This window comes from Emys orbicularis, chromosome 1, assembly GCF_028017835.1.
Source record: "Emys orbicularis isolate rEmyOrb1 chromosome 1, rEmyOrb1.hap1, whole genome shotgun sequence".
Taxonomy (NCBI): Eukaryota; Metazoa; Chordata; order Testudines; family Emydidae; genus Emys; species Emys orbicularis.
In genome coordinates, this window is record NC_088683.1 from 139,927,861 (window position 1) to 139,940,458 (window position 12,598).

Below are 12,598 nucleotides of genomic sequence, written 5' to 3' on the forward strand. Positions count from 1 at the left end.
TATTTGGGATATACATATAATTTGAGCCTCTATTATGGTGTTTTTAAAAAATTGCAGGCATTTCACTCTTATGACTCACCGTCACTATTCAAGTCAGGTGGTTAGTAGCATATTCCTACTGCTGTACTCTTATTATTCAAACATGGAATTTATATCCACAGGGATTCTATGGTACAGTTTGTTTCATTTAAGATTTTTACTATAATCGACTGTTTTCTTTCACATATATTCCCTTCTTCTGTACCTGGTGGAATGCTGAGAGTGTTCATTCCCAAACTAACTTTCCAACCCTCTTTCCTTTTATACAGTGTGAGATAAAGAAACTTCTTTTTGGAGGAAAAAGTACTTTCCCATGATTATTTTTATCATGTGTTCTGTTTTTCTAGCTGCTGATGGAATTTCCTTTATGGGCCTCCATTTACCTGACTGATGAGTGAAAAGGAATCTCTAATCCAGTCATTATTACTAACAGCTGTAACAACTGAAAGTTCTTAATGAGTTAAAAACGTGTTTCAATGGGTCATTATTCCATCCATTATAGAACCCATCTGTAATAACAAATACTTCTTATCAATCACAGAACATAATTGGATCATAAGCATCCCTTATTAATTACCCAGTCTTGTTTATGATAACATACTTCTGTAGATACCTTTCAGTAGTTTTGAGGGGTTCCCTTCCCTTGCTGTCTGAGCTATATTAGTGAAGTTGGGGTAAAAACCAGAGTAAATGATTGCATTCCTTCCATCATCTTCCCTTCACCGTTAGTTTCAATATGTATATGGCAATAACTATATAGATACAAAAAATGAAAAGGCTTTTGGTTAGTATATAAAACTATTACGAGAGTTTAACATACAAAAATAATAAAAGGTTAATATTTACTAGCAAGAACAATGTTCAGCTTCTAATTTGGGGTGGAAAGATTATCGTTTGGATTTCTTGGGGAAACGGGCAGTTCACCCAATTTGACCTTCAATCTTACAGCCACACTTCTGGTTTGTTTAACTTACAGCTTCCCCACCCATCTCTTGGGCCACTTTGCATAGGAAAGCAAGGAATGACCCTTTCTTGATAACTTGGAGTTCTTTTTAGCTAGATTAGGAGGGAGAAAGAGGTTTTGTCCATATGCAAAGAATGAGAGATTCTTTTCTAGGTGATTAACAATACTCTCATTAGCCATTTTAGTTTCTCTTCTTGGGGAGAGCAACTCCTGACCTTCGCTGAACTGTGGGTCCATAGACAAAGGGTCTCACCTGATGTGAACCATTTTATTCCTAAGTGCATCCTATTTTGGGATAAACAGAGGTGGATAGTTTTTCTCATTTTTGAGGGCTGGAAGGAATCACTAGTTATTAATCATTCATACCAGACCTGTTCTATATATCCCCTACAGTACCTGCTAAACAGTTTGCAGAAACAGCGCCTTCACTTCCAGTATTTTGTTTTTCTGTCTAGAAGTTCAGTCAAATTCAAATAGGATCCCCTAGCCGTAGTGGCATTTAGAAACATGAGTCTTTATAACTTAGTTCATCACAAACTGCAAATCTAAAGTAGCAGTAGCACCAATACTTACATTGGTTTTACAAACCCTCAACCCTATTTTAAATCAATAATTTAAACAAAACAAGTGATTTAAATCCTGATTTAAATTGTTCCCTCCTCCTCCTGCCACCAACGATGGGAGTAATATAACTGAACCCCTTATTGGAAAGGATGCTGTCTTGCTTCAGGGACTTTCAACAAACTTCCACTGCTCCAAGGGCAGGACTGAGGGGCACTGGCAGAGCTGTGTGGGGAGCCCAGGACTGGGATAGCAGCGGGGCTGGGCTGCGGGGCAGGAATGACAGGTAGTGGCAGAGCAGGGAGCCAGGGACCAGCACTGGACTAGCAGGAGCCAGGCAGGGTGGGAGGTGCATCAGCTCTGTGCTGAGATGTATTAAACCTTGTTTCGTTTCCCACTTGGTCTCCCAGCTACACAGGGAAACGCCCCGTCTCCAACATGGTCATCGTTGACGTTAAGATGCTGTCAGGATTCGTACCTATGAAGTCATCAGTGAGGATGGTAATGGCCCGCTCTGTGTATGGGTTGCAGCCCCCCAGGGGTATCTGCCCCACAACCCAGTGGAGTCCAGTTCCCCACAACCCCAACCTCACCCAGTGGGCATCTAGGGCCCCTTGACTCCAACCCCACTCTGGCCCCGGTCAGCTCCAAACCCCAACCCCTCATTTTACCAGTGCAACCTGGCACCTCCCTAGTCCCTTGTCCAGCGTCAGACCCCCCCTTGTCTCCCGTCTCTCTGACCTCATATCTTCTTTCTGACCCTCCCCTGATTCCCCACTCTTTCCCTGTCCCATCCCATCCCCCTGAGCTCCCACTCAGTGACTCCCTGATAAACTGTTACACACAGGGGGAGCAGGTCCGACTGGAGGCACCTCACAGTCTCCCCTGGAGGGGGCAGTGCTCCTGTAAGGGGAAATCAGGCTGGGCTCGCGGGGTGCTTGGGAGAGAGAATGAGGAGCCCCCACCTCCCTGCATCCCTCTCTTCTCCCCCAGCTCTAACACCCGCCCCCACACACACACTGCAACTCCTGAGCCCACCCTGGGCCCTGCATCTCCTCAGGGAGACTCAGACGCTGGGAGGTATCCCTTGAGGGGCCCTGAGGTGCGATGCCATCAGACTAATGAAGCCTGTGAGCAGCACAGGGGAGGCAGTGCCCAGAGCCCAGCCCTGCCCACAGCCACAGCCCTCCCCTCAGGAGATGGGTCAGACAATGAGCTGATGCTGCACTTGATTGTGGCCCAGCCCCACAGGTCTCAAACCTTGATACTTCACATCTCAGTCCACCAGCTGGGTGGGGCCATACATAGGCGGCACACGAAACCCCCGTTCGAGGAGGCTAGCCCCCGCTCTGCCCCTTCCACCCAAGGCCCCACCCCTGCCCTGCTCCTTCTGCCTGAGGCCCCACCCCCATGCCCCCACACTCTCACCCACTGGGGCCAGAGGAGCCCTGAGCCCCCCACCACAATCAGAGGAACCCCAACTGGCCTGGCCAAGCAGCCCCAATCCCCAGCTCTGGAGGAGCTCGGAGCCCTGCTGCAGCCCAGCCCCGGGGCCACGGCTGGGCGCATTAGCGGAGGTTTGGGGATGCTTAGCCTCTCCCAGCCTGCATTATGCACTGCCCATGGGGCCACAGTACAGATTTTGCCTCTTACTTTAAAGCAGCAGCCAGAGGCACCGACTTTCTGGTTTCCCCGAGGGTGCTTGACCCCTGCTGTGTCCCAGGCCCTGCCCACACTTGCCATCTTCCCCCAAGGACTGCCCCCGCCCTGCCTCTTCCCACCCCGTTCCACCCCCCCCCCCGAGCCCGCCCTGCCCTCGTTCTGCCTCTTCCTGCCCCTGCTTCTCTCCCTCCCCCCCAGAGCCTCCTGCACACCACTGAACAGCTGACCACCGGTGGGTGGGAGGCGCTGGGGGGGGGGAGGGGAGGAGCTGATCAGTGGGCCACCATTGGGTGCTGAGCACCCACTATTTTTTTCCATGGGTTCTCCAGCCCCAGAGCACCCACAGAGTCAGTGTCTATGGCACCAGCAAAGAATCACAGAGCTATAGGATAGAGCCCTGTGTGGGACTAGTGTAGAGCTCTGCAATGGGACTGGGATCCCGCAGGACCCGTTGCCATAATAGCGGGAGCGGGATTAAAAAATAGTCCCACACAGGACTCTACTGTAGGAATGGGAGGGACCACAAAAGGTCATCAAGTTCAGCCGCCTGTGAGGAAGCAGGACCACATAAACCTAGCGTATCCCTGATAGGTGTCTGTCTAACCTGTCCTTAAAAATGTCCAGGGATGGGAAATCACAGCCTCCCTTAGAAGCCTGTGCCAGTGCTTAATTACCATTACAGTTAGGTTAGATTTAGGAAAAATTGTCTAACTCTCCCTTGCTGCAAATTAAGCCCATTACTTCTTGTCTTACCTTCCGTGGACATGGAGAACAATTGATCACCATCCTCTTTATAACAAACCTTAAGAATATTCAAATATGTTATCAGGTTCCCCCTCAGCCTTCTTCTCTCAAGACTAAACATGCCCAGAGTTTTTAACCTTTCCACATAGGTCAGATCTTCTACATTTTTAATCATTTTTCTTGCTGTTCTCTGGACTCTCTCCAATTTATCCACATCTTTGCTAAAGTGTGGTGCCCAGAAGTGGACACAGTACTCCAGCTGAGGCCTCACCAATGCCAAGTAGAGTGGTATAATTACATACCATGTCTTACATATGACAGTCCTGTTAATATACCCCAGAATGATATTCGCCTTTTTCACAACTGCATCACATTGCTGACTTATATTAAATTTGTGATCCTCTATAACCCACAGATCCTTTTCAGCAGTACTACCCCCTAGCCAGTTATGCCTCATTTTGTAGTTGTGCATTTAATTTTTCCTTCCCAAGTGTAGTATTTTGTATTTGTCTTTATTGAATTTCATCTTGTTGGTTTCGGACCAATTCTCTAATTTGGCAAGGTCGTTTTAAATTCTAATCCTGTCCAAAATGCTTACAGCCCCGCCCAGCTGGTGTCATCCACAGATTTTAGAAGCATGCTCTCCACTCTATTATCCAAGTGATTAATGATCATGTTGAATAGTACCAGACCCAGGACTGACCACTGTAGGACCCCACTAGATACACCCTAGCAGTTTAACAGCAAACCGTGGATGACTGTCCTTTGAGTACAGTCTTTCAACCACTTGTACATCCATCTTATAATAATTTAATTTAGACCACATTTCCCTGATTTTCTTATGAGAATGTCATGTGGGACTGTGTCAGAAGCCTTATTAAAATCAAGATATATGATGACTACTGCTTTCCTCTCCCTCCCCGCCCCCACTATCCACTGGTCCCGTAACCCTCTCAGAGAAGAAACTGAGGTTGGTTTGGCACGATTTGTTCTTGACAAATCCATGCTGGCTTTATCTTGTAATCCTGTTACAAGTTGACTGTTTAATAATTTCTTCTGCTATCTTTCCGGGTATGAATGTTAGGCTGACTGGTCTATGAATTCCTGGGTCCTCTTTGTTCCCATTTTTAAAGATAGATACTCTGTTTGCCTGCCTCCAATCCCCTGGGAAATCACCCGTCCTCCAAGAGATCTCAAAGATAATTGCTAACAGTTCTGACATTGCTTCAGCATCCCATTGCTTAGGGCTCTGGGGTGGTTCGAAGGGGGCTCAGTTACATCCTGCTTCTCTCTCTTTATCGCTGGCAGCTGGAAGGACATCACCACATCTACCGCACAGAACTGAGCACCAACCACGTGCTGCTCTACATGGAGCAGGTGAGCGCTCACAGGGGGCCGGGATGGGCCAGGGAGAGTCACCCCCTGACATACCTTTGATAGAGGCACTGAGCGGGGATCTCTCAGGCGGGGCCGGGGAAAACAAACCCATGTATTCCTGCACAGCTGCTGCTGCTCCCCAGCATTTCTGTGCAGTTCTTCCTGTTCCCCTCCAACATATAGAGCTGGGGCCTTCCTGTTCTCTCCCCAGCCTATGGGTACCAGGAAGAGCGGCTTGTACATGGGGGATGGGGATCGGGGCGGCAGGGCTTCTCCCTCAGGGCCTGAATCCCGCCAGGTCCTGCAGCCAAGGGGGGCAGATGCTGGACCTGCAGAATGAGGGGTGGGGAGATGGGGAAGGAGAGGGTGAAGTGGCTCAGAGTTGCCTCCTGAGTCTCGTCTGTTTCCCCCCCCCCCCCCCCAGGTGAGCAACGTGACTCAGAGCTTCTCCTTCGCGGTGGAGCAGGACTTCCCCGTACAGAGCCTGAAGCCGGCACTGGTGAAAGTCTACGATTACTACGAGACTGGTGCGTGTGGGGGCAGTGCTGGGGGGACGTTAGCCCCCATGGGCCTGTCACAGGGAAGGAAGAGGCCACAGTCAGAGCCACAGGGGAACCCGCTGGGCTCGGGATTGTGTTTGGCCTCGTTCTCTCAATGATCCACCTCCCCACTCATGTGCTGCTTCCTGAGGGTGGGGACAGGCCTGGGGCTGAGCTGGGAACCTCACGCCAGCACTGCCTGCTCAGCGACTGCCCATGTAGTTTCAAGGGCAAACCCCATTCCCTTCTCCTCCTGCTTCCAACCCAAACGGCCCTGCCGCCACCATCCTGACACCGGTTTGCCCCACGCAGACAGCGTCCCCCTCTCATCTCTGGACACAACAGGCCCATCTCAGCAGCGTCACCCCTCTCCCAGATGAGAGTGTGGGCCACACCGGGATTATGGGCGAGGGATCATATTCCACTGGCCTCATGCTCGCACCACGAGCCCCAGACCCCTCCCGCACTGTAGAGGGAAGGTGCCAACCCAGGTGGGTCAGAGCCAAAAGGATCTGGGAGTGTCCTGGGTTCAGATCCTGCCCTGAGATCCCAGCTCTGGGTGTGACCTGGGGGAGCCACATTCGCTCCTCCACCTCCCCAGCTAGGACATCGGGTGACAAAACCAGAGCCCAACGGCAACCCCGGCAGTCGTGTGTCAGACGAGGTGCAAACGGACAAAGGGCACCTGGCACAGACCTGCTGGAGATGCCTGTTGTGCTGTAGCCTTGGGATAACCTTTGCCTTCCTCCCATGGAGCCCAGCTGAGGTTCCCCCAGTGGCCCTGGAGACAGGGCTCCCTCCCCTCCTGCCTGAGATTTCTGGTGCGAGGCCAGCTCTCTGCCGCAGGGCCTGCTGGAAGTGTGAGGAGTCCTGCTTGGGTCTCACACAGCCCTGATCACATTTCCTTTCCCTCGTGTCTTCCAGATGAATTTGCCATCGCTGAGTACAGCGCCCCCTGCAGCAAAGGTAGCGTATGAAGAGCCATTTCCTCCCCTCGTCCTGCTCACCGCACCCCCGGATCTACTCCCCACTGCGAGAGCTCAGCTCCAGGCAGTGCATCCCCGGTGCAGTCGGAGCTGGTGGCTTTTTTCCCCTGCACAGGGGTTTGTTGCCTGCACTGATGGCGTCTTTGCTTATTCCGGGGGACAGATGCTCCTTTCATCCCTCACTTTACACATCTCCCTGCTGCAGCCTCTGCCTCGTGAGCCCTATTGAAACTGTGTCATTGCAGTGGTTTGAGAGGCTCTTCCTGGGGCGGGGCGAAGGCTCCAGCCCAGTCAGAGCCAGCAAGTCCCTGCCATCTCACTGGGTCATTTGTTTCTGTGATGTTTTCAGAGATGGGCTGCCCGGGCTCAGATCAAATAAGAACCTGACACCGCTCAGCCTGTCCTATAAGCTCAGATTCCTTGCACCCCCCTTTCCCCAGCAGCTGGGTCTGAACTTCCTGCTTCTGGCTAGGATCAGAGGAGCCAAAATATCTGTGACAGGGAGGATCAGAGAGTGAATGAAAGAACCAAAGCACAGGAGAGCCAGACAGAGGAGAGGAGAGGAGGGTCTCCCAGCAGCAGGACTCAGCAGAAGCCTCCTTTTCCCAGCCCTTGTTCTGCAGGTCTGAGAGGCCCAGGGAAGGATCTCAGCATCCAGGGGCTTCTCTGGGCGCCATTCCCCCTGGCGCTGATCCACAGGCAGCTGCTCAGTCCCCGTGCAGGGAGCTCCCTTCCCTCCCCTGGGAACTGATGGCTCTTGTGTAAATGGATTCACTCCATTCTGCGCTGGGTCCCATAGGAACAAAGTGGTGGGGAGAAGAACATGCTCCTCAGATCAGCACCTCGCTCCCAAAGTAAATGTCCGAGCTGAGCCTCAGCATGTCTATAGCACCGAGTATCTTACGGCCCCAGGTGAATCCCAGCCGCTCTGTAGTGTCAGACACAGCAGGGATGGTTCCAGCCAGACCCTAGGCTGACACAGCCTGCGCTGGATCCTGTGCTGCACCTCCCCAGTGCTCTGAGACACTCCGTGTGGAGGCAGATGAGGCAAGGCCCTGTCCCTGGTAGGGAGAGGTCAGGGCCATAGAATCTCCTGTCCAGGGCCCTGGCAGTGCTGTGCTCCCTGCGATGGAGCAGCCGTGCCCAGCCCTGGATGCATATTTTTAGCTCTGTATCAAGGCCTAGGGGAGGCGTGGCAATTTTCTTCTCCCGCTCCTTTTCCCCTCATAGTGGGAGCCGAGCAGAGCAATGTGTGAGGGATGGAGTCGTGTTCCCAGCCTCCCACGTCCCACCTGCTTAGCCCCTGCGCAGGCTGAGGTGGATGGATGGAGCGACAGAGAAAACAGCAGCAAGAAGAGGGAAACAAACATTACAAATAAATGAATTCACCAACCTGACCAATGGCTCCTGGCCTCTCTGTTCCCAACCCCCTTATCCCTGTTCAGCCCCAGATCACAGCTTCACCCAAGACTTCTCAGGCCAAGGTATGTCCCATCCAGCTAGGGCTCTGCCCTGCACAGCCAGCCAGGGGGAAAGGGTCTGTGGGAAAAGATCTGCTAAGCACCATTGTGTCCAATAGCCCTCACCTTTTCCAGCTAGCGACTAGTGCGGGATGTTCCTTACTTGTAAACATCAACTGTGGGACTGTAGAGTCTCTCTGCCCGCTACAGGATGGAAACAGAAATACTCAGCTGTGAGCCAGGGCCTGATACTAGGGTTACCATATTTCAACACTGAAAAAAGAGGACACTCCACGGGGGCCTGGCCCTGCCCCAACTCCGCCCCTGCCCCTGCAGCCTCTGCGCCCCCCACCTGCCCTGCCCCTGCACCCCCCGCCCCTGCAACCTCTGTGACCCCTGCTCCTCACTCGCCCTGCACCCCCCGCCCCTGCAGCCTCTGAGACCCCTGCTCCTCACTCGCCCTGCAGCCCCTGCACCCCCCTGCCCCTGCAGCCTCTGCGCCCCCCGCCTGCCCTGCCCCTGCACCCCCCTGCCCCTGCAACCTCTGAGACCCCTGCTCCCCACTCGTCTTGCAGCCCCTGCACCCCCCTGCCCCTGCAGCCCCTGCACCCCCCCACCTGCCCTGCCCCTGCAGCCTCTATGCCCCTGCCTGCACTGCTCCTCCTCGCCCTGCAGCCCCTGCACCCTCCGCCCCTGCAGCCTCTGCGCCCCCCGCCTGCTCTGCCCCTGCACCCCCCCACCCCTGCAGCCTCTGTGCCCCCTGCTCCCCACTCGCCCTGCAGCCCCTGCACCCCCCTGCCCCTGCAGCCTCTATGCCCCCGCCTGCCCTGCTCCCCCGCTCACCCGGCAGCCTCTGCCTGCTGAGGGCTTCAGACGCTCGGCAGCGCGGGTCCCTGCAGCCCCGGCCGCAGCTTCCTTCCTGCCGCCGAGCACGTTCCCCGGCCTGTCTGTCCCCGCGGGAAACAGCTCCCGCGGCGCCGGGTTCCGAGCTGCGCGGGGCAACGGGGCCACAGGAAAGGTCCCCCAGTGGCCGGGGGGGTCCCCGCCCGCGAGGGAACCCAGAGCCCCACCTGAGCATTGTAGCTGGGGCAGCTGGGCTGCGCTGCGGACCCGGCGGATCGTGCTGGGCGGACCCTGGCTTATGCCTCCCTATTTCCCCGGACATGTCCGGCTCTTTGGAAATTCCCCCCGGACGGGGATTTGAGCACCAAAAAGCCGGACATGTCCGGGGAAATCCGGACGTATGGTAACCCTAGGCTGGGGGACACTCGGGGGAGGCGCGGGGGGGCGGCCGGGAGATCACCCTAAATATCTCTGTGCCAGCAGCTATTTTTTTTTCTCTGCCGCTTTCTGCACCCCTCAGCTTTGTGCGCCCGAGGCAAGTGCCTCACTCACAGGGCCGTCGCAACCCATTAGGGAGACCAGGCCTTGCACCCCCGGCTTCCTGAGATTCACCATGACTCTCAGCCAGCCAGTTGAACAGAAGTTTATTTAGACGACAGGAACACAGTCCAAAACAGGTCTTGCTGGTACCGACAACAGCCCCCTCCCCCTTTAGTTAGGTCCATCTGGGGGCCCCAGGGAGGCCACAGCCCTGTCGGGTCCCCACTCTCCATCTTCCAGCCAGCTCCCAAACCTCCACACTCCCTTCAGCCTCCTCTTTTCTGGCCTTTTCCCGGTTCCTCCCCCTGCCTTTGTGTCCTTTGTCCAGTTTCCCGGGCAGAGGTGTCACCTGGCCTCCAACCCCCCTCCTGGGTTCTCATGTTACATGCTCAGGTATCCTCCCTTCCCCAGTGCAGGCAGCCCCAGCAAAACTCCCCTGCAACCTTCCCAGGTCAATACTCCCCACTCAGCATTCAAATAACACATCACGAACATTCCCACTTCGTCACACCTAGGGCGCTACAATTTGGGGGGCGGCGACCGCGGTGGTATTTCGGCTGCGGGACCTTCCGCCGCCTCTGTGGGGGGCGGCATTTCGGGGCGGGACCTTCTGCCACCTAGGGCGGCAGAAAAGCTGGTGGCGCTCCTGCTCACTCGCCTCGCCCTTGTTATGGCACTGCATGGTTGTGAGCCACTCCAGGCAGCGTGACAGATGGGGTAGTGGTAAGCTGGTGTGGAGTTGGCAGAGACTGACATAGAATTGAGTGTCCTTTCTGGACAATTTCAGCACCCAACCTGTAAGTGGGAATTGCAGCCCTTGCATCCACAAAAAAAGGAACGGCAAGTGTCACGAGAAGGAGTAAAGATTCTCCAGAACTAGTCCAGGACTCTCAACCACAGCATCAAACTCCAGCCTGAAGAAGAATGCAGGTTGTTATTACATAGGAAGAAGGACGTCTCTTCTTGTGAGCACAATCAGAGCCTGCCTGCTCTTAACATGGCTTTATCTGTACTGCAGTGTAGTGTCTAATAAGCTGGCTGTTTGGTTAGAGAAGGTGTTTACTAGAAACCACCATCCTTTCTCTCTCTTCCTTCCTCTGCCCATGATTACATTTTCACTTCTACATCCAGGAAGCTGGTTTGTGGGGAAGACTAAAATATCAGTGGTTTCCTGAGCTGTGATTGCTTTTCAACACATGACAACTGGAATCCAAGCATCCTGCCAGCCATAGGTACCGACTCCATGGAAAAAAATTAGTGGGTGCTCAGCACCCACCGGCAATAGTGGTGCTGTGGCCCCGGCCACGGATCAGCAGTTCCGGGGCAGCCCTGCCCCCACTGATCAGCTGGTAGGCGACTGTGCTTATCAGCTGTTTGGCAGGATCCCCTGAATGCAGCCCTGCCCCCCATCAGCTGTTTTGTGGCCCCTGAGCTGGCTGCAGCAGGGGCTGACCCAGCCCTGCTTCAGCCCTCAGTGGGGAGTGGGGCCTCTCCTCCAGCAGCCTCAGGGAGCTGCTCCAGCCAGGGTTAGTGGTAGGTGAGCAGGGAGTGCAGGACTCCCTCTGCTCTGCAGAAGCCTTGCCTGATCAGCAGCAATGAGATGCTGCTCACCTGGGTCACCCCGCCTCCTACCCAGATCTCCTGGGCAGTCTCCAGCTCCCAGCCTGTTCCAACTGCAGGCAGCACTAGGTGAGTGTCCTTCCAGGCAGAGGGAGCCTGGGGCTTGGAGTGGGTGGGGTCCACTGCAGTGTCAGGAGAGGGGAGTCCACCATGGGTGCAGTTTGGGGGGCCCCCAAACAGAGGCAAGGTGTGGGGGCTGCATGCGGAGTCACTGCCACTGCCTTCCCCCATTTCTGCGAGTGCTAAGCTGCTCTGCCCGGGTGGGGAGGTGTCTGTCCTCAGGGGTGCCACTTAGGAGGTGAAAGGGGGACTGTCCTAGTCCCCCAGGATAGTAAAAATTTGGGGGGAAATTTGTCTCTCTCATTCCTTCCTTGCACACATGCATCCTTTATCCAAAATACTCATTTGGCACTGAAGTTAAATAGTTATTAACAAAATCAGACAGAACATAGAGTTTTTTGCCCTCAAAAGCTTATGCTCTAATAAATTTGTTACTCTCTAAGGTTCCACAAGTACTCCTCATTCTTTTTGTTCTCCTGTTGTAATTGATTGACAATTGCTTGTTAAATGATTGTAAATGCTAATCTAGACCCACACATTTGCAGAGTATCAGGACATGGGGGCTCAACTTGGACAAACCACAAAACTTGGTGGTCCAGAACAAACATTTGTGGAGAGCCTCAGTTATCAACATAATTAGCATTTACAATCAATTAGCTAAAATTATAACAAGGCCACCAATTCTAGTCTAGACAAAGCCAAAGTATGAGTACTCCAGGCTAGATAGGACCTAGATTTTTAATATTAAAGGAGGCAACATAAATGTATCTTCCCTCCCCACAAACAAACAAACATACAAACCAAAAAACCCACCTAGACCCCCAAATCATCATGCCTTCTTTACACAAGAGAAGAAAATCAAACAATGGCACAGTCTCAGTTATTGCCCCTTTTATAGATCACCTTTAAAAATGAAATTATCCATTACATTCCTAATTCCTCAAAATCAGGGTAACTGCTGACTTTGTGGGACTAGAGCTAGATGTGAAAATGTGTCCCTTTCCACCATGGCATGTACATATAGAATAGAGTGCTGGGAGCATGACATAATAGGTTAGGATAAGAGAAAGTTGATTAGGGGAAAGGCCCTCAAAAAAACCTTCTCTTGAAAATAGTCACAGGGTTGGTTTAGTAGTCAAGATTGTTTTATGTTGTTGTCATAAATATAGAGGGAAGGATAGCAACCTTTATGTATGTAGTAGC

The 12,598-nt window shown here is 53.2% G+C and overlaps 1 protein-coding gene and 1 pseudogene across 1 annotated transcript in view; one reads left to right on the top strand and one right to left on the bottom strand.

Annotated features, from left to right (window-relative positions):
* The window catches only part of LOC135884357 (alpha-2-macroglobulin-like), a 46,893-nt pseudogene extending 38,541 nt beyond the window's left edge, over nt 1-8,352 (top strand).
* Nucleotides 8,353-9,142: 790 nt separating this feature from the next.
* LOC135884432 (alpha-2-macroglobulin-like) overlaps nt 9,143-12,598 on the bottom strand; it is a 117,785-nt gene continuing 114,329 nt past the window's right edge. Inside the window, exon 10 of the mRNA XM_065411841.1 lies at nt 9,143-9,321. Coding sequence (XP_065267913.1) covers nt 9,143-9,321 — 179 coding nt within the window. The remainder of the gene's footprint in view (nt 9,322-12,598) is intronic.